Genomic DNA, 22,869 nt, shown 5'->3' on the forward strand with positions numbered 1-22,869 from the left:
CAATGGTGTGTTAGGTGACGGGTTCTTTAGGGCGCACAATTCGTGCTGCAGCCCTGAGAGACCCTTCTTAAGTAACTAGTGCCCTAGATACCAGGGGTACCATTTACTCTTGACTCACAGAGAGTGCTAAAGACATTGCCTATTGGGGGAAACAATTGTACAGTTTTAGAGAAAGAATACTGGCAATGGGGACCTGGTTAGCAGCAATCCAGTACACTCCAGTCGAAGTTGCATCATATACTAGGCAATAAGTGCTGGAGGGTGGGCGTTCTGCAACAAAAACCCTGTTTCCTGCACCTCAACTTCAATCTACCCCACTCCCCTCCACTCCTGTCTACCTTACCCCACTCCGCCCCACTCAACTCCACTCCAATCTATCCCACTCCACCCCAGTCTACCCAAATATATCCCAATGCACCCTAATCCAGCTCACCCCACTCAAATCTAGCCCACTCCTCTCAAATCTACCTCACTCCACTACACCACTCTATCCCATGCACCCCACTCCACTTTAATCGACTCCACTCCAGTCTACCCCACTCCAACCCAATCCATCCCACTCCAGCCCACACCTGCCCACTCCAATCTGTCCCACTCAAATCAACCCCAATCTTTCCCACTAAACTCAACTCCATTCCACTTCAATCTATCCCAGTATACCACACTCCACTCCAATCTACCCCTCTCCACCCCAATCTACCCCACTCCACCCCAATCCCCTCCACTCCAATTTGCCCCACCCCTAGTCCTAAACATCAGTCAATCTCGGCCGGGATATCAAAGTTCCATTGGCTACCAGTGAACAAGCGTACTATCTTTAAAGCTTTATGCATTGTTCAGAAGACTGGGCCTGGAGGAACTAGAGCCATGTTCCAATGGTACCTTCCCTCCAGACAGCTCTGGTCTGCATGCCATAACCGTGTGTTTGTCACTAAATTTCGAAAGGCAAGGTGGGGAGGCAGAGCCTTCACGGTGGCCGCATCCAAGCTCTGTAACTCCCTTCCTCATTTCATCGCTTACATCCAGGCTCGTACTCCATTCTGAAAGGTCTTAAAAACCTGACTTTTCACCATCTAATGGCCAGGCCCATGGTCTAATGGAAGGCTCAAGGTTCTGAGACCTTAAAATTCTTCTTCCACTGACATCACTTATGTCAGGACTAACCGTCAATAGCCTTGACGCCTCTAGGAATTTGTTTGCGCTCTGCAGATCCTTTTCATTTCATTTCACTCTACCACTCCATCCCACTCCACTCCAATCAACTCCATTCCACTCCAGTGTATCCCAATCTACCCCACTCAACTCTACCCCACTCCACTCTACCCCATTCTACCCCACTCCAATCTACCATAATACAATCTTCCCCACTCCACCCCAAAGTACCCCACTCTACCCCATTCTATCCTACTCCACTCCAGACTACCATAATACAATCTTCCCCACTCCACCCCAAAGTACCGCACTCTACCCCAATCTACCCTACTCAACTCCAGACTACCCCACTCCCCTCCAATCCACCCCACTCCCCTCCAATCCACCCCACTCCCCTCCAATCCACCCCACCCCCCTCCGCCCCACTCCACACTACCCCACTCCACTCTGCCCCACTCCACTCTATTTCACTTAACCCCACTCAACCCCATTCTGCACCACTCTAATCTTTCAAGTCCACCCCTCTCCAATCTAATCCACTCCAATCTATCCCACTTGCCTCCATTCTAGCACACTCCACTCTAATCTACTCCACTCTACCCCATCCCAATCTACCCAAGCCCACCCCACTCCAATTTATCCCAGTCTACCCCACTCCGCTCTAGTCTACCCCGCTCCACTCCAATCTACCCCACTCCATTCTACCACACTCCACGCCACTAACTCATATCCATGCTCAGAAGCCGTCACACTAGTGTATAACATAGCTAAAGCACATTGCCAAAGCCAGAGGCTCTCGTATAGACAAGACGGATTGGCTTTGCCAATGCATGTTTTTTAAAATTATTCTATACCCATGTTAGTAACGAATAATGGGTCAAGTATCTGTCAGTGCTCGAGAGGGCTTTTGCAGGATGTCACTCCTCTTTTTTCCTTCTCCTCAGGACATTAACAGCATTACTGTATCGCCAAATGACAAACTGGTTGCCACTGGCTCACAAGACAAGAGTGCTAAACTGTGGTCGTCAACAGATTGTTCACTGCAGGGCACCTTCCGTGGCCACAAACGTGGCATCTGGTGTGTGCAGTTCTCGCCTGTAGATCAAGTGTTGGCAACTTCTTCTGCTGATGGAACGCTGAAGCTCTGGGGCCTACACGACTTTAGTTGTCTTAAGGTGAGTACGTAGGCTGGCTACTCTGCCTCTGTATCCCATATTCCTGTTGGGTGTTTAATACAATTTGGGAAGCTGTTTTAAATGTGATGAAACAGAAGAAAATCTAGAGGTGATGATACTGGATAATTTCAACATGTTTATCAGTGTGGCATGTCCATGTGGGAAGAAACCTACCCTTCTCATCTTCAGAAAATATCTTTAAAACTGCTTCTTCTGCCTGTTCTTAAAGCAATTTTTTCGTAGAACTCCAAGTAATATGTTTTTCTCCACTTAGTGCCTGTGCTAGCAGCTTTAGGAACTATCACACCTCTGGGACTTCATCAGGCAAGAGTAGGGGACTAAATGGGGAGAAGTGGAAGAGTGATTGAAACTCTGACCCTTTGCATTGAGGAACCTTAGTCCAAGTTATTCCACTTTGCTTTCCAGCACTTTTTTTTTTAACCATTTTGATTTCTCTCTCTCTCTCTCTCTCGTAGACTTTTGAGGGTCATGATGCATCGGTACTAAAGGTTGTCTTTGTTAGTCGTGGAACTCAGCTGCTCACCAGGTACGTCAGCACATTAAGAATTCTGGGGTATGGAAAATATTTAACTGTACCTATTGCAGCCTCTTTATTTAGGAATTTTAACATTATTCAAGGCTGTTTTGATGTAGTTCAACATTCACCATAAGACTTGGCCTGCCAAGACATAATATAGGAAACCTCATGCAGAGAACCAGTAAAGAGATGGTCAAAAACGTTTTTATAGTAGTCTCCCGTGCCAGAACATCACATCTGGTGGTCACTGTTACTTGGATTGAAGAGGCATGTTGCCAAATTCCATGCAGTGTTCTCAACATATTTCCATTTTTTGTCCACAGCGGCTCAGATGGTCTGCTGAAGCTTTGGACGATTAAGACGAATGAGTGTGTGAAGACTTTGGATGCCCATGAGGATAAGGTCTGGGGTCTGCACTGCAATAAGGCAGATGATACCTTGGTCACAGGATCCACTGACTCTTGTATCATCCTCTGGAAGGTATGGTGGATCCTCACCTCAGCCATCCGGCATCATCATAAGAATTTACCTTCTGAGTTGAAGTGTTTTTGGGGGCCTGTGTGGTTTCCTGAAGTGGCGATGGCTATAGAGCCTTTCATCCCAAGCACAGATTTACGGTGTCTATTGAACGATTGGGGGGGTGAGAGAGGGCCAGAAAAAAGATACATGAGCAAGGAAAATACTTCCTCCTTTCGATATAGGTTATGACTGTAACCTGAGAGCTTGCCTAGTGCATGAGAGAAATTGTTCTTCATATGCATGGTCCTCTGTAGGAACTTTGCCAGAGGCAGGATATACAGTGATAATAGAACAGAGTCTGGGTTGGAATGGGCATGGAGTGTGATTGTTTCATCCACCCATAGAGGTGATGTTTGCTGCAGGATGTGATGACTGAATGGGGATGAAAATGCAGTTCCCCTCACTTTTGTATAGTAGATCTCTGAGAAGGAGATGAGTGACATAGGCTATGATGTGGCATGGAGAATGAGCTCCCCTCTTATCTATAGAAATGATACCTTCTAATAGAGGCTGTGACCTAAAGGACCTTCCTGGCTCACAGCGTGAATGGGTATACACTGAGTGCCACCCCTACCTGTTGAGATGATTCCTACTCATGGCTGTCAGGTCGGATGGGGCATAGACTGTACACAAATCTTACCTGTAGAAGCAATGCCTTTTTGAGAGACTCAAGAGCATATGTGCTGAACATTCCTCTTACCTTTAGAGGTGATCCCTGCTAAGAGGTGCCAGGACTGAAGGGGCATTGACTTACCACCCTGCTCTCACATAGAGAAGATCCATACATAAAGATGGAACAATAGAATGGCACACAGACTGGGCACCCATCTGGCTTCCCTTGGAGTAGTGAACTGGTCTTTGAAGGCATTCTCACAAAGAACCCTTCTCATTTACAGAGATGGTGCCTGACAGCGTTCATATTTTTCAGGATGTCACAGAAGCAGAGCTGGCCGAGGAGCAGGCGAAACAGGAGGAACAGATTGTGAAGTAAGTGATTCATTAGCTATGCGCATATGTCGGGGGGTAGGAAACGTCGGCAGAAGTCAAGCCCACCTACATCTCGCTTCTCTGCTGCAACCAGAATGTGCACAGGTCAGTACCTCCAAGCTCTGCCTCTGCTCACACCCATGGATTATCTGGAGTCTCTTGTAGGTGCATACTTGAATGTAAACGGAAGTTACACAGATAGAACATATGCATTAGGAGACAGAAGTGTTACTGGCAGTATTCATTCTTTCATCAAACTGTTGCTGCAAAAACTCTTATAACTTCCTGAAGAGTGACATTTGTGGTGAGGCATTTGTCATTAGTACTTTGTAAAATCACTGTTCCGCCTCCAGCGTGGGCATTTGCCATCATTTGAAGCTCTTGGTGTCTAAGTTGATTCTTAAAGGTTTGAGGTGCGAGACTGGTAAGTTAGAGGTTTCCCTATATTGTGTTATTTGCTGGTTAATGTTTTGAATTTGGTTCTTTTTTCAATTGATAGACAGTGTAGGGGTTTAGTGCTTATTGTAAAAGGTCTGCACTCCTGGTTTTAAGTAAATTTGCTTGGGAGCCTGATCTGGAGGCCATGAAAATATTTTTATTTGGCCAGTATCTCAATAATTCTGTAACTGAGTAGAATTCATGGCAGTCCTTTATTTGATCATGATGATGCTGCTGGTGATGGTGACTGGCACTTTTGTTGCAGGGATTCTGCTCAGAAACAGAACTCTGCCTGGGATCACGGGAAGTCAGCATGTAGGGACTTAGTCGCCATACCACATCAGTACCTATGGGCCAAAATCCAGACTAACTCCTAGTGCTTTACCTGCCCTAAGCTTCCAGAAGGACAGATAAGTTAGTACCCCAGAACACAACAGGTCATCACCTTTCGTTCTCTCACTCACATGTGTCCACAAGAAAAGGAAAGCGGCACAAAGGAAGCTCACACTATTTATTGAAAATAGCGTGCTCTATCATAAAGAAACAGTGCTGCAATTAGCTTATTTCGTAACGTGTGAAAAGTAACAGTGCCTATTACGTGTGTAGCTAGGCTAACATAAAGGAAAGATACAGTGTGCCCTACAGCAATTTGATGTTGACGTTCAGTGGGATTTGACTCCTATGTCCTCAAGCATGTCCAAAAAGAATATGTGATTTTGTGAGGAGTTGTTGGAGACAATCAGCATTTTTTGCCTCATTGATGTTCATGGGCAGCAGCCTGCTGTTCGCAGCTTTGGATGTTATTAGGCATGAGGAACATGTCTGGTCTCTGCCTCTTCTCTGTTTAGATTGCCGCAAAGTTTGGTACAATATACATTTGGGTGTTCTGGTTGAAGGTCACGCTCAAATGGCAAGTGTTTGTAGCTAAACATTAATGAGTCTGACAAGAAGGACTGGATTAAAGGTGAATAAGTGGTTGGAGCTGCTTTCTGGTCCGGGTCACTAGAAGAGAGTCCTCAGTATTCCTGCTGATGTGTGGATATTGTATGAAAGATCATTGTGCAGAAGGCTGCAGTGGGGTCACACAGGTTCAGTACTGCTACCTAGAACAATGTTTCTGTGGAGGTGTTTTTCACAGTGCAATGTCTGTTCCTTTGGCAGGGCAGTAAAATCATTGGGAACCATTGTGTCATTGGTTATGTTACGATGGTTGGTGGCACACTTCTTAGGAATTTTGCAATATCCTAAGATGTCTAAGGAAGAATTTGGCACTACTGGATGACAATTTAGCAGTGGTGGGAACCTGGCACCTTTAGAAAAGGTGGAACATTTTCATCTCCTTAGTGAGGTTGCAGGGCGGTGGTGTTTGGCCAAAGGTGTAGTGTACTGAGCAGGCACACTGTAGTTCCTTGGTTTGCTGTTTTGCAGGTGGTGGTTGTATGTATTGTTATTTTATTACAGAAGCATGAGTGCATGGTGAAGCTTGGGGCTGTTTTTTTTTTTTTTTACAGTTTTAAATAGTTGACCAGAGTCTGGTGGCAGGCAGGATCTTATAGGTGCAAATGGCTGCTAAGTACAAATTGGAGAAGAGGTTTGTGTGTTGTTTGCTGTGCTCACAGATACCAAGGGGCACATGCATCAAGCCCACATTTTGCAATTCTTAAATAGCAAATTTTACTGATTCGCTATTTGGGAATCACAAAATGCTATGCATGTAGGAATCGCAAAAACAATTGCAGTTCCTACACATTCCTTATTTGCGACTTGCAAATTGTGAATCCCAAATAAGGAATGGTTTCTCATTCATTCCTATGGGCCAAAAGGCTGATAGGAATCAATGGGAACTGCATGCGCAATTTGCGAGTACCAAATAGATACTTGCAAATTGCGCATGCAATTTCAAGGGTGCCAAAAGGACACCCCGATGCACCCCTGAAAGTGCAATTAAAAAACATTTTGCACATACACATGCCTCAAGGGCATGTCTGTGTGCAGCATAGAATTTTGAAAAATGCACTTTTGTGCATTTTTCAAAGTTTTCGTAAATTACCATCAACTTTAATTTGGTGGTAATTTGCGTTTCTTAAATTTGAATTCACATTTTTTTTTTATTGTTGCATTGCATTTAGGGAATCGCAATTTGCGATTCCCTAAATGTAATCGCAAATTTAGCGATTACTTAAATACCGATTTTTGCCCCTTTGCGACCGCAAAAAACAATGATGCATGTGCCCCCAAGTCCACAAAGATCTTATGTCCCAAACTGGCTGGCAGGAGGAAGACTGAAGGTGTCGATTGTTTGTGCCAACCTTCAAACAACCAAGAGGAAGGTTTGAGAGCCAGTGAAGTGTATGTGGCTCTCTCTCACTTCTGCTTCTAGTGCTCCCGGTGGAGCTCCCTACCGACAGGTGTTCCCTGGAAGCTGTTAGTAATACAGGGGCAGTACACTTCAAAGCACATTCAGTCCAATCCAATCAGGTGTTTAGCAGAAACTGAGGATGCACCAGCAGTGCAAGTTTTCTTAAAAATAAAAATGAATAATCCTAAAAATGTTTCTTTTATATAGTTACTGCTTATTTTGTAACACTGGAAATATATTATTGCCCAGATCCATGTTACACTGAAGGATAATACTGATTTGACTTAGGCCCTGTTATTTAAAAAAAAAAAATGGCCTGCAGGTTCTGCGCATCAGGGCCAGCAGTGCAAGCCTTGCTTCCTCTCTCCATCACAATCTTCCTCTGCAAAAAAGAGGATGAACACAGCATAGCAAGTTGCACCTTTGACTATAGAATGATTTATTCCAATTGTTCATTATTCAATATAATATTGTAAACCCATTTATGTCTATATTGGGTTAGAGAAGATGAATGATAAGCAGGAATTTACAAGGTAACAATGGAAGGTGTTTATTTAGAGTTTGCAGGAAAAAAATAGAAAAAGTCTTGTAAATTTCGGTTCAGTGATAAACCTTATTTGGTAATGTATGCTCAACCCATAGTCAGAGTGCCCCACTAAAGTCTTTATAACTTAAGTGGCTATTTAGAGATTTACAAACGCTGGGCATCCGCTGAAAATTGAAATGCAGTCGAAAGCAATGTGTGTGTGGTGCATAAGTTTGTTTTCATATTCTACTGGTAATGAAGTGTATTACATCTGTGGATTAAGGGTGGGTCTAGTGAGTCTCTTTTATTGGTTTTGTTTTGTTTTTGTTTTTTATGGTATTGGGCCCATTCTGATGGCCTGGTTTTGTACTATTTTTAATTTCTGTAAAAGAATTTTGGGAAGAAACAAAAAAGGATGCATGGAATTATTGAGTTGTTCTTAGTTGTTGCATTCCAGGCTATCGTTCCTTATTGTGCTTTGCGACAACAGACAGAGACCAAGAACCATATGTGAATGAGGTTTGGTGCTACTCCAGTAGGAACAGTCCAGCCCGAACCATAAGGCCCCTTCCCTTTTAAACCAGGAAAAAAGCAAGTTTATATCCGCTATTCCAAGAGTAATTACCAGTAGCTCAGATTACCTCTGACATTTCACACATCTTTTCTCTTTTGGTTTTTCTCTTTCTGAACTTTTGGGATATGCTGTATAGGTGATTTGCAAAGGAGAACTTGTCAAAACCGTATCTGCTCAGCTGGAATCTTGTTACTACCTGGGGACAGAGTCTTCTTCAATGAGTCTCGATAAAAGAGGCTTTGACTTCTCATTTCAACCACTTGTAATTACTCTGGGCCTCAACCAGCTCTTTGGTTTTTGTGCCCACCATGCCACTTCAGACAGGTGCTTGTTCCTATTGGAGTAGGGCCAGGACTGATTTGCACATGGTTGATCACTATCATGAGTGTCGTAGTGGATGAAAAAGGATGGACTTCAATGCGGCTCTGAGCCATTGCCTGAGATTAATTCATGCATTCCTTCCTTCACTTTGTTGTTGCAGTAATCTTACACAGTATCATGTAGGGTAAGACCATCTGTTGGAGTGTTTAACTTAACTTGTAAGCCATCCTTTAATGGGGTCTGTCCTTGATGTGTGGCTGTTGAACTGATGCTTGCTTCACATTGTTCCTGTGCCAGAATTATCTGGGGTTTTCACTAAAGGCGGGATTCTTTGTTGATAGTCATCTATCTCGCAGAGACTTGCCTATGTACGGCTTGTATGCTAAAATTACAAATATCAGATTTTGGAAGAAGTTCTTGCTGTTACAATTAAAGCAGAGAAATATCACTTGTTCCACTCGCTTGGTTCTATTGCTGTAGAAATTGAGGTCGGTGTTAAAGGAAGCATATACTCTCCTGGGTGATGGAGCAGATGCTGTTCTTTATTTCTACCTGCTTTATGTGTTCAGATTTCACGACACAGTAAGTGGTTGTGTGCTGAGCTATGGTCGGCCTCGAGGACTGTTTCCTCCTGTAGAAATCTTATTTCAGCATTGATAATGAGTCCTGCTCTAGTGCTTTGCCAGTTTTTTGGTCTCGCCTGACCCAGCGCATGCGCTGGTCTGGCGAGACTTTTTGTGAGGGCTCAAAAAAGTGCTACCACTGTAGCCTAGAGCTACAGTGCATGTGCGCGGGCGCACGCGACTCACTTTCGCGGCCGCACGGCCGCTTTGATGTTCTCCGTGAGCCAGTTTTTTTCCCCTATTTATTACTTCTATGTAGTAATGGTGGCACCCGTGCGCCGCCATTACTACAGAGCAGTAATAAACAGAAACAAGCATTGGCATAGCCAATAGGTCTCACTTTTGGGACCTTATAAGTCTTTAGTTATGCAACTGTTGCATGGCTAAACACTTATAAGGTCCCAAAAGCGAGACCTATTGGCTATGCCAATGCTTGTTCAGCTTTGCTACTGTGTGTGAGGTGAATGCAGTGAGCAGTGTTTCACATATAGATCATCATGCAATGTGTCAGGTAAAAAGGTAGCATAGGACACATGACAGCTGAGATACAAAACCTCTATAAAGCAAGCTAGAGAGGACCAATGGAATAAAAGCCCCAGCAGTGGAAGAACTTCAGTTCCTTTAATGTGATCGTTCTTTACCTCGCTAATAAACAAAAGACTTGCATTCATGTCTTGATGGGTTTTGAGACGTACAGTAGTAACATGTACCACTTAAGGAGCACAATAAGGAAGGGTGTATGGGTTTGAAATCTATTGGGGCATCTTTTACTCAATGTCCCCTTTAAGGAAGGATGATGGGGTTTGAGACCTATTGTTATTAACTAAACTTCCTTTCCGAGGACTGCGTTGATGGGTGCTTTTATTGCTCCTGTTTATCAAACATGGGCATCTTAAACAGCTGAAGATCCCTGGCAAGCATGACGCTTAGAGAGATAATAGTGAGACGTTTATTCTCTGTGGAATGGTTTAAGGTTGATGGTTTAGGGGGTACCTTTCGAAATCAAGTATGTATGGATCCCAGCCCCCTTTGTCCAAAATTGGATCACTCTCCTTTATGACAAACACACACGATGGTTACATAGTGTGAATGTATGATGATACCACGCATACCAACACAACGCGGTATTTTGCATCGTGGTTTTGACAACGCAAGTCGTTACATCGACTTGCGTTGGAGGGCGCTGGATTTAGGAATAGTGTGAATTACTATTCCAACTCCAGTCTATGGTATATAGTGAAGGATGTAATGGCGGGGTAGGGCAGCAGCAGAGATTGTGAAATTGTGTTGACAAGCTAAGTGGAGAAGGAAGAATGTAAGAGGGCAGAAAACTTGTAATAATTCCTGTCATCTGGGGAAATAATTTACTGGTTCTTTCTATGCCAAACAGTGAGTATTCAGTTTTACTAGCTAGCTTTTATAGTTCCTTCCTTCTCTAATCAGCATAAAGTTCACACACAGTACTTTCTCTGTTTGATTTGCTTTCACTGGCATGCTCTCAAAAGCCATCTCGAATTGTGTAATTCTGATAAGAATATTTATGTTCATGGTTGCTTTAGCAGATCTCACAAAGCCCTTTTGTTCAGCACTCTTCCCCTGCTTAACCTTTACGCAACTTTAAACCAGTGCCATTTGCAGTTCAAGCAGTTAGACATTCTACTTTGACTTTATTGGCCTTAAGTTGAAAACCCTGAAATCTCAGTAGCCATCCACCCAACTTCCTCATTACCCTGCAATATTGGTTATATGTGTGACAGTTAACTGTTCTGGTCGCCTGTGAGGTCTCTATTGCACTTCTGGTGCCAAATTGAGCTCTGATGTTACCGGAAATTATCTTCTCTCTTAAGCAGGCCACTCACACTTTCTACTTCGAAAAGGGGTGATAACGCCTGCACAGAGCTCCCCCACAACTTCCAGCCACCGCAGTGGTGAACAAACTATGAGGGATAAAAGAGTGAAAGAAGTGTAACCGGTTGAGACACAAACCCTTGTTCATAGTGGTCACACTTTTTACTCTGGCTCAGACGATTGTACATGCTGAATAGCAGTTTAAATAATTTTAGTTTGTGTACAGTAAGATTTCCAAGTCATGTCCAACATTTCCAAAGCTCATGCCGATCAGTAGAAGTCTTGGAGCTTTGGCTGCAGGAGCTTTTGGGACCTTAGAGGTTGATATTTGTAGAGTTAATTTAACTGGCATGGAGGACAAAGTAAAGGGTGCTAGCACTGCTCATGACCACCCATGCATTCCTTCTTTTTTGAACAGTGAAGACAGTGTATGGGGACTCTGTTGTAACATTTACGTTAATGTTTAATATCCGGTTACATAAAGACTTAGAGGGTGATTTGGAAGACCTTACGTAGGTCGCAATGCTGAACATGGAGCTAGTCCAGTTTTCGAATCTTTGATGAAATTTGTCATACGTGCATTGGTGTGACAGATTTGGGGCTGTTGTGTTCTCAATGAGCTAAATTTTCTTCTTAAGATATGCTGCTTGTAGGAACCTGGGGTCACCAGGCCCTATGGGCGGTAACGTGGCGCGAGCCGGTCGGGCAACCAGAGAGCTATGTTTTAAGCAACCATACACCACACGCTTCTCATGGACTAGGGACACACGCAATAAGGGACGCCTCACCGTTTAAATTATGCAAATACTTCAAGTTTATCCAAGTATAGCTGGTCAGTTGCAGGTCAGGAGATAACAAGGCGATACATGTGTAGTGATACCATCAATCAGTAGATACGGCAATCCTGGCGATATACATGCAGTGCCTAACCTTATTCATATACCCACTGCAGATGGCTAAGTGCGGGTGATTATAGCGCTGTGCGCGCTAAGAGAGGTCTTTCTCTGAACAGGCCGTCTAACTCAGCACAATACTCGTAATGGGTGACATTGGGTACATCAACATGGAGCCTGTAGCACTGAGCGCTCCGCGTAATCAATGGCACTTAAGACTGTGAAGCAAGGCATATAAAACAAAGCGCTACGCGCAATCATTTGCATATAAATACGTTTGAGCAGAGTATAGAACACAACGCGTTACTCGTAATCCTTTGCATGTAACTACTTTGGAGCAGAGCATATAACACAACGCATTACTCGTAATCCTTTGCATGTAACTACTTTGGAGCAGGGCATATAACACAACGCATTACTCGTAATCATTTGCATGTAACTACTCCTGAGCAGAGCATATAACACAACGCGCTACTCGTAACCATTTGCATGTAACTACTTCGGAGCAGAGCATATAACACAGCGCGCTACTCGTAACCATTTGCATGTAACTACTTCGGAGCAGAGCATATAACACCACACGCTACTCGTGATCGTTGATAGATAAATACTTCCGAGCAGAGCACATAACACAACGTGCTGCTCGCAGTCCCGGTCTCTCAGGACGTGGAAGCGGAGTCGGTGGCGTGAAGCGCCCCGCCAGGGTAATGTCAGTCAGTACTTCGGAAGGCTTCCAGCGGGGAGTGTTACTGGACTCGAGGAGCAAGTCCCTATGCTCCGGTGCAGTTCACAGGGCACCGCGTTCAGTATCGCGGAAGGGGGGACACGGACAGGATCCCTCGGCGGGGTCTCTCCGTCACGTAGGCAGGGGAGGGGACTCCCACGGAGGGGACAACCTGGGCCAAGTGCGGTGTGGTTCCCAGACCAGCAGGGGGCGCACCAGGGGGGATCTCGGCCTCCGGGCTTACCTCCGTCTCGGCGTCAGCAGGCGTCCGTCCTCACGGCGATGGGGGAACTCGGCCCCGACCTTGCGCACCTCCTCACTCGGCTGCGACGGCAGCGACGGGGCCCCGGGCTTCTCCTGGGCCTCGCGACACAGCAGGGCACTTCTCCAGGCCGCGGCGGTGAGTGCGCTGGCTTCGTCGTCGCAGGGGGGGGCCTCAAATTAAGGATGGGGATATGGTGCTCAGCGGAGCACGCTGCTGGGGGTCCCAGACCAGGGCGGGGAGCGCAGGGGTCACAGCGCTAGTACCTGGTCGATCCCCGGTGGCTTGGCAATCGGCTTAGCATTTAGTTTGATAGGTCAGCTTGGACACGCAGTCTCAGCTCTGGCATTCAAGGCTTACAGCTCGCTCTTGTCATGCAGTCTCAGTTCTTACAGTTAGGTTTCAGTTCTCAGTTGACAGATGAAGTCTTGTGGCGCAGATGTATCTGGCGCCCTTAAGGGGTTCTGTTCCAGGGGGTAGGAATGGAGAGGGCGACTAGATCCTTCCTAGTCAGGCTGGCAGAGAGTCTCTGGGTCCTCCTACTACTGGGCAAGATCAGTGGGATTCACAGGGCACCTCACTCACTTAAGAGGCAGTACCTAAATCCTGTCACTCTCAGAGGCATAAGTCCCTGGCTAGGCCCTACCGCCTACACTCCTGGTGGATTCTTCCAGCTCTGCTTCACCCCAATGGCCAACTCACCACAAAAGTTTCCCTCCCACTCTTAAGTAGCCCTAGGTCAGGTGACCTCTAGCCAAGGCGGCAAAAGTAAAACCCCACCTCCCTTCTAGAAGGTTCCAGCACATTCCAGGAGCTTCCCCACTCTACCTATGGGACAAAAAGGCGGGCTGGTGTCGCAACATTGTTGTGGGTCCCAGCCAGCTCCTGGCAGCTAGGGTGCTACTATGAAAAACGACCACCCTGCAGTAGCAGGGGTCTGTGGCAGCCATCTTGGGAGAAGGGAGCACCTGCACCTTAACACCGATTGGCAATGAAAAGGCGCCCGGAGACCTAGTCCAACAAAAAAATGAGGGTGGAAAAAATGAGGCACGATACAAAAATAGACGGGGAGACCACCCTAGGGCTGACAGGTCCAACACTGCTCTAACACAATACAGTACATTCCCATAAATCACCCTTGCTGCACTTTAGGCTGTTGTCTGAAATTAGCATCCGACTTGAAGAAGTTAAACATATCTCTTTCTTCAAAGTGCTTGCCAACCTAAACACTATTGCCCACTCTGTCATCTGTTTCTGTGATGGATTTGTTTCTTTAGTGTTGTGTTTAGCTGCAGCAGCTGCTGCTCGCGCTGTCCCTGCCGGATGCAGGGATTATTCCTGGCAATACATTTATTTTTCAACACTTTTCCTTAGACAGTGCCCCATCACCTGGTTAACTGTGTTGCTTTGTATTACAGACAACAAGAACTCTCTAATTTGCTGCATGAGAAGAACTTTGTGAAAGCACTGGGACTGGCCATATCACTGGATCACCCATATACAGTGCTGACCGTGATCAAGGGTAAGTGAATTATTCAACATGTAGTTGGTAACATGTGCGGCTGTAGATTAACATGTTCTATATACTCCTCCCATTAGTATTGGGCTCAGACATTTGTACTATAAAACATGTTGTCCGCAGATCAGAGCTACTTGCATATCAATGGTTGGTGTGGATTTTCCAATGGACCACACCATTACTGTGCCATTTATTTTCCGTGGCCCCTCCAAATTCTAGATTGATCATTTTGCAGCCAAGATTGGTCACCGTATTGGTTTAAATGGTCTTTTCGGTGCCACATCAACCTCAGTGGCCAGGCGGTTGATATGAGTGCTGAACCAACTTCATACAGGTGGGCTCGCTGGTGCCAGAAGGGGATTATCACAGTTACATTTGGGGTTAAAGTAATTCCTAAACGGCATTAAACCATTGAAGGAATCGGTCATTCTTCGGACACTTCTGAAACATTTTACTGCTTGGAAACATGCATCTAAAACTGGTGGTGTGTTACAGCTGCTGCCCTCTAGAAATTCTCACTTTTGAGATTTCATTCCACTTCTGTTACGAGTACAGGTGAGGAATCACACCAAATACTGTTAGATTTTCAGGGTGTTCTACCAAAGAGCAAGAAACACTCCTAGATTACAAAGAGCTTAAATAGTTGCCACCTCCCTAAGTGTTAGAACTGCTTTTGCCAGGTGTCTTTTCAGGTGTTGGGCACCCATCAACGTGCTGCGCCTACCTGTTCCACATTTCCAGCGTTAGATCGCCACCTATGCAATGCACACCCTTTACAAAGTATGTGACTCATTCTGATGACTGCTGATATTGTCCTAGTTCATCTAAAATTGTCCATGTGCGGAGCTATTGTCTTAAAGGAATGTTATAATGTGTTTGTCTTCGTGCTCCTGTGGTGCTGCGATGTCAGCTGAAGGCAGAGTCCGATCTGCGTAGCATCTACTACTCAAGTTGCTAAGTCTCTTCCTCTGATCTCACCGACAACAGGAAACGACATAAAACATGCACTGTGCCATGCTTCTTCTTGGTGTACACCTACAATGGTCACATCAGAACACCACATGATCATCTCTGATTCAACAACTGAGAGTTTGAAAGGCCATGCCGGTATGGCTTGAACGTTATAACTCTGATCGCTTTCTAACTCAGTGGTTACCTGCGACAAAAGATTGATCTCTAGAGAATGTTTAAAATGGGTTGAACCTAAATTTTAAAACAGTAGTCTAGGACAGCATAATGACAAGGTAACTTATACTTCAATTTTATACAACAGTTATTGAAAGGTATCTCCAACAAAAACTTATACCCAAAACCAAAAAGATATTAGAAACATTAAAGTCGAGCTTCCAGTTGATTGACCCCTGTAGAGAGCACTACCCAGAAGGTAGACGGTATACATGTTTTTCGAACAGATTTAAAACCGCTTCACAATTTCTTTTTTTAATATCTAAATTACTAAACGGGGGTTGAAAGGACCTCCTTTCCAATACCTTTTCAGATCATTTCCTGGTCCGAAATGGGGTCCAAAAATAGGGATAGATCCAGACGGCAGTTTGAATACAGCTCAGTTATTCTCTATCTGGGAGACCTTCAAAGCAACTTTAAGGGGGAGGATCAAAATGCTTAATTCAGCAGATTGCAGGCCGCCTTAGGGATTTTTTCACTCTAGAAGAAATCAAAAAGCCTAACATCTATCAACAAAAAATATATGAGGAGAATCAACACATCGGCAAGTTTCTCGCCTGGTCAACTAGACTAAAGAAAGAGGAGGAATCTGTCATTTCTTTAGAACATCCAATCACAGCTCAGAAGGTTACTTACCAGTAAGAAATTCAAAAACGTTTTCGTCAACATTATTCTGATATTTATTAGACTCCATATACTGTATCCAGGAGCCTTATTAGTCCGTATTATGCTTCATTGACTTTGCCCCTTTTATTCTTTTTTTTTTTTTTTTTCTTTTTTTTTTTTTTTTGAAACCGTTTATTACAATCTTAAATATATACAGGTATGGGCCTACAACCTTCCGGCCGGCCGCTAAAGTGACAGAAATAAATGACATATATACAATAAGGCACTTGGCGTTACAGAGACGCTAAAGCAGGAGGTATCAAACAACGTGGGCCACAAGACTCTGAGCCCACAATACGGTTTCGTTTTATACAACACAACAACATAAAACCACACCCGCAAGGCAACCCGAGAGCGAAAGTGACAACATATGCTCCTCAAATGGGGGGACCCCAACCATATACTAAAATCGAAGGAGGGGGAGGGGAATAGGTCCGGGACTGTGAAAACACTGTGCCCGGGATTGAGGGAGGGGGTCATCTAGGGGGACGGAGCTGGTGAAGCGGGAGGCAACAATGGCGGCTCGCAAATACCCCCGCGGTAGGCGTTCCAGGGGCCCCACACCTTCAGCCACGCCCCAGGCTTACCCCGCGCCACATATACCACCTTCTCTCGGAACATGCACCAATCCATGTGTTCTTTCCAGGCCGACACTGCCGGGGGCCTCTGGGATCCCCACAGTTGAGCGATGTCACGTTTAGCAATCATATAACCCAGCGTCACCCATCGCGTCTGCGGAACCGAGTAGTCGGTCGGTTCCCACACATTCAGCAGGCATCTCCTCGCTTCAGGCACCAGCACGACATGCGTAACCGCTCGCAGGACCTCATGCACACCACGCCAGAATCGCTCCACCCTCGGACATTCCCACAGAATATGTAAAAAAGTCGCCAATGCACCGCACCCACGCCTACACAGTCCATCCTCGGCATAGCCCATACGCAGAAGCCCTGGCCCCGTCATGTACACCCGGTGAAGTATCTTAAGCTGGACGAAGCGAAGGCGAGCCGGGATGGCCACCTCCTTCGGGGAGGCCACCGCGGAAATCCAGTCCTCGTCGTCCAGCTCCAACCCATCGGCAACCCAAGCCTCGCGGAGCCCAGTCAGTAAGCCCGAGCGGTCATTAATCAACTTCTTGTAGATGAGGGAGATCGTGCTGTCCGGAACGTGGCCATCTAGCACTCTATCCTCCAGTGAGGAGGACTCCGGGATGGCGGCCACGTCTGGGAAGACAGAACCCAGTGCGTGACGGACCTGCAGGTATCGAAAGTATTCACTGCCCTGCAGCTGAAACTCCGCCTGCAGTGTCTCGAATGTTTTGAATCCTCCCCTCGTCCAGAGGTCCCCCACTGTACTAATGCCTATCGTGTCCCACCTATCGAAGCCCTCCGAGGTCCATAGGGAGCCCAACCTCTCAGACGCGTACAACGGTGACGCCCGGGTCAAACGGTCCTTCCATCCCATAGCTGCATTGGCCGCGTGCCATACTCGCACCATGACACGCGTGGGTCCCGTCAGGCGGGAATCGGGCACGCTAGTGTAGAGCGCTCGATTGTAATCGCCACCGGGCAGGAGCATCTTGTCCATTTCAAATGCCGGGTTTAAGGCGGGCCCGTAAAGGCCGTGATTAATTGCAGCTAATTGGGAGGCCCAGTAATACCGCTTGATATCCGGGAGGGCAATCCCTCCGTCATACCACGGGAGCGTCAACTTTGCCAGAGCTATACGCGGCCTCCCGTCCCAGAACAGGCGGCGCTGCAAACTCTCCACCTCACGGAAGTAACGCGCCGGGACCAGGTCCATCGAGTTCTGGAGAGCGTACAGAAAGCGCGGTAATGACATCATCTTAAACAATGCCGCCCGGCCGAGCGGCGAAAGCGGCAAGCGCCGCCAGCGCGCGACGTCCTCCTTCAAGCGCTGGAGGGGGGGGAAGCAAATTCCGCTCGTAGCGGGCTACCGGGTCCAGCGTAATATAGACGCCCAGGTAACGAAACCCCTGCGAGGCAATCTGGATCGAGCAGCCCCGCGGGAGAACAGGAGCCTCCCCGGAAAGCACATAGACACAGGATTTAGCCCAGTTGATGACAAGACCTGAGTTACGGCCGAAGGAGCGCAGAACATCGACCAGGACAATCAGTGATTTACGCGGGGAGGCTAAGTACAACAGGATGTCGTCGGCGTAGAGGGACACGCGGTCCTCATACTCAGGGGTCCAACGGAGACCACGGATAGAAGGGTGCCACCGCAGCCACTCCGCCAGGGGTTCCAAGGCCAGTGCAAACAGGAGCGGCGACAGGGGACAACCCTGTCGCGTGCCCCGTCCCAGCACGAATGGGGCCGAGACTCGACCAGTCACCACCACCTGCGCCAATGGGTCAGAGTACAACAATTTGACCCAGCTGATGAATCCCGGGCCAAATCCAAATTTCGCCAACATCGCCCAGATGTATGGCCACTCGAGCGTGTCAAACGCCATGGTGGCGTCCAAGGACGCCAAAATGGCCGGCTCCCGCACGAATGGAACACGCGCGAGCACCCCGTGCAAGCGCCGCAGGTTAAGGGCCGTGTTGCGATGGGGAATAAAGCCGGACTGGTCTTGGTGGACCAGATCGCCCACCACGCCGACCAGCCGGTTGGCAAGCACCTTGGCGAGGATTTTAGGCTCCGCATTTAAGAGCGAGATCGGCCGATAGGATGTAACCCGGTCTCGCGGTCTCCCCTCCTTGTGGATAACCACGATGGTAGCTAGACGCTGGTCCGGCGGGAGGGAGCCCCGCGAGTGGGCCGCAAGGAACATCGCGCGGAGGTGAGGTGCCAGTACATCCGGACGCAGCTTATACAATTCGATAGGAAGGCCATTCGGGCCCATGGCCTTGCCCGAGGCGACCGAGCGTATGGCGAGGGCGATTTCATCCGAGGTGGGAGCGGCATCCAACGAATCCCTGTCCTCCACTGAAAGCGAGGGCAGCGCGATGTCCCGCAGCAGGGCATGGGAATCCTCCTCCGAGCAGGGAGAGACCGGAGAATATACCTCGCGGAAATAATCCGCGAAGCAAGAAACAATGCCTTCCGGCTCAGTAATTCGTACACCATCCATCCTCTCAATCAGCGGGACCACACGACTAGCTCTCTCCTTCTTATCCAACCACGCAATCAGTTTGCCAGCCTTATCACCCACATCGTACAGTCGCCCCTGCTGCTCTCTGCTAAGGCCCCTGGCCGCCTCCGTGACGAGGGCCCTATAGGCCGCCTGTTTAAGGTGTAGAACATGCAGCGCCGCGTCAGTCACCCCACTCCCCAGACCACCCTCCAATTCAGTAATTTCGGCCTCCACCCGGGTCACCTCCTCCTGTGCGCGTCTGCGGGCATGGGAGATAAAGGAGAGGGCCTCCCCTCTGAGAACTGTTTTGAAGGCTTCCCACAGGGAGATAGCCGACGGGACGGACCCCACATTCTCCTCAAAATACCGTTGCAATGATTTAATCAGGTCAGCACGAATAGTGGGGTCACGCAGGTACCAAGCATTGATTGGGGCTACCCTGCCCTCTCCCCTCGGGAAGACACCCAAGTGCAACAGGAGCGGGGAATGATCTGAAATACCCCGCGCCAGATGGCGCACCTCTCCCACCCTCCCAGCATAGGCCGCAGGGACAAGGACATAATCAAGCCGCGAGAGGCTACCATGGGCACCCGAATGGAAGGTGTACTGCAGCTGGGTGGGATGCTTTAAACGCCAGCAGTCCACCAATCCCAGTGTGTCCAAAAGGCCCGCTAACCACGCCTGTGCCCGGGGGAGGTCCCTAGGGGGATGACGATCCATAGTCCCAGAAGCCACCGCATTGAAATCCCCCCCAACCACCAGAAGCCCCCCCGGGAGGTCAAGGAGGAGGCGTCCCAGATCTGCAAAGGTGGTGGACTGTAGCCCCGGTGGGACGTACACAGAGACAAAGACAACTACCTTGCCCTCCATCCTCCCCACCAAGACAGTGTACCCGTCCCCTCTCATCATGGCGCACCTCGTCTATTTCTAGCGGGAGCGAGGTCTTGACCATGATGCCCACCCCCCGTGAGCCTGATGTGAAGCCCGAGTGGGCCACCAAGCGAAAGCCACGGCGATTCATGGCACAAAAGGAGTTACCAATAAGGTGTGTCTCCTGCAGAAAGACCACATCAGGTGAAATCCGTTTCAGATACTGCAGGACCACACCCCGCTTGATCCTATCACCCAGTCCGTTAACGTTCCAGGACAACAAAGTCAAATCCCTACCCCCCATCACATAACGAAGCCATCATTTGTCCCCCCCAGAGCATCTCAAAAACAACAATACAATAACGGGTTTGCCTTGCGGTAGAAACGAACCACACCCCACCCCAACCCACCCAACCCAACAGAACTCCCCCCACCCTGCACCCCTGCATGAGCCCAAACAGCCCCCCCAAAGTGCAGTGTGCCTGTCGCCCCATAGAGAAGAAAACTAACTAGTCCCCCAGAGGAGGAGGGAGATCCCCCAAGAGACCCCACACGACCTCCACAGGAGGGGAACTTACCCTAACAGTCAATAGTGACAACAACGCAGTCCAGAGCAAGGCCTACCATTAGTCCCTCAGTCCTGATCCGGCGGGCCCTCCCCACCAACCGCACCCCCCCCCACCCCCCCGGCCCCGATCCCCGGGCAAAGTGTCTAGCCAGTCCCCGGCCACCTCGGGTCGATCAAAAAAGTGCGTGTGGCCATCCACCTCCACTCTCAGTTTAGCTGGAAAAAGCATCGCATATTTGAGATTCAGGTCCCTTAGGCGACGTTTAACACCAAGAAAGCTCAGTCTCTGCTTTTGGACTGCCGGAGTGAAGTCAGGATAGAAATTGATGTCCATATTGTCAAGTTTGACCGGCCCTTGTAGCCTGGAGGTCTGTAGGATAGCGTCTCTGTCCCGAAAATTGAAGATCCGGGCGATGAGAGGCCTCGGAGGGGCTCCAACCTTAGGCCTACCCCCGGGGACCCTGTGGGCACGCTCCACCGCAAAGAATTTACTCAGCCCCCGAGGCTGGAGATGGGTGAGAACCAGGTCCTCAACAAATAGATCCGCCGCCTCCGCCTCGCGTCCCTCCGGCACCCCGATAATGCGGACGTTGTTCCTCCGGGCCCGACCCTCGGAATCCTCCAGCCGACGATTCATCAGGGCGCTCGCCTGGCCAAGCCTGCGCACCTCCTGTTGGAGGGCCGCCACGTCCGTTGTGAGGCCCGTGGTAGAGTGGGCCAAAGAGTCGACCCGGTCGTTGGTTTTAGACAAATCAGCCCTCACGAGGCCCACGTCCACGAGGACCGAGTCAATCTTCTGCGCCAGAGTGTCGAAGCGCTGGTCCACCGAGGCCTTCATCTCGGCGATGGCGCCCATGACGTCTCGGAGGGTCAGGTCCGTGGGCAGAGCGGAAGCATCAGTCGGGCCCGTAGGGGACCTACGCGGCGCCTCTGGGGATCCCTTCTGGAGGGTGTAGCGGTCCATACTGTTGGATTGCTGGGCCGCGCCACGGCGGGTCGATTTTATCTTAGCCCGATCGCCATCTTGTTTTGTGGACATGGTTTCAATCCCCAAGACGAGTCAGTCTCCTCAAGAAAGGGGGGGGCCGACAATCCAGTTCAAGGGGTCCAGGGGGGAGCGACCACCGCTCCACAGGACGGACCGCAGCTGGCGGACCGGCAGGGCACCCCAGCGAGACCACACCACTGCCCCGCAACCCAACCTCGCCTGGCAGCAAGGAGGGCGCAAAAGCGAAAGTGAAAGTGCGGGGTACGCGAGTCACCCAGCCTTGCCCGCCGCTGTTGTTCACTTTGTGTCCGGATCGCCCCACAACTCCAGTACGGGGGTCCGGTGTGGAGAAGGCCGCAAACCTCAATCGATGCTCCTGCCGGTGTCCGAGGTCCGATTTAAAAACGGAAAACGGGCGTCACCTCTGCTCGGGCTCACAAATACAGTCCCCTCATCTGGGACAGGATTCTGTCAGGATTTATGCAGGAGGTCGCGGAGGTCCTCGGGAGCCTCGCACCTACGCGGCCATCTTGGTTGCGCGCTAGGCTCCTGCCCCTTTTATTCTAATCGAATTACCAGGCGATGCTGAAGCCTATAACTTCTGTGGAGATTCAACATGCCCTAAATGTATATCAAATTCTGTTTGAGTTTTTCTTTAGATTGATACAGAAGTGCAGTACACATGCAACAGTTGTCAAATGTAAGCCAAGAGTTACAGATCTCACATGTAGGTTACAGCTTGTTCACAAGGTCTACGGCATAGAAAACGTATAACTCGTTACAACCATATCTTGTTGCATTTAGTGTTCTACAGCTGTCCGACAATCCACCCTCCGAAGAGAGTAACATGAAAAGGAAACTTAACATACCTAAAAAAATAAAAAAAACTGTGATGTCATGGTGCAAATAATAATGAGGTGGTCATGAGAGTTGGTCTCCTGGGCCCCTACTAAGGCCCCCTCCGAGCTGCCCGCTGCCAACTGTGCTGCTGTGGATTTAGATATGGAACAGGTTGAGGGCCCTAAGCTGTGGGG

At 48.4% G+C, this 22,869-nt stretch overlaps 1 protein-coding gene across 1 annotated transcript in view; it reads left to right on the forward strand.

Annotated features, from left to right (window-relative positions):
• Positions 1–22,869, forward strand: part of TBL3 (transducin beta like 3) — a 205,151-nt gene that overhangs the window by 153,146 nt on the left and 29,136 nt on the right. The window contains exons 15-19 of the mRNA XM_085629377.1: positions 2,097–2,327; positions 2,804–2,874; positions 3,189–3,345; positions 4,313–4,371; positions 14,358–14,461. Of these exons, the coding sequence (XP_085485503.1) occupies positions 2,097–2,327; positions 2,804–2,874; positions 3,189–3,345; positions 4,313–4,371; positions 14,358–14,461 (622 nt within the window). The remainder of the gene's footprint in view (positions 1–2,096; positions 2,328–2,803; positions 2,875–3,188; positions 3,346–4,312; positions 4,372–14,357; positions 14,462–22,869) is intronic.

This window comes from Triturus cristatus, chromosome 10, assembly GCF_964204655.1.
Source record: "Triturus cristatus chromosome 10, aTriCri1.1, whole genome shotgun sequence".
Classification (NCBI taxonomy): domain Eukaryota; kingdom Metazoa; phylum Chordata; class Amphibia; order Caudata; family Salamandridae; genus Triturus; species Triturus cristatus.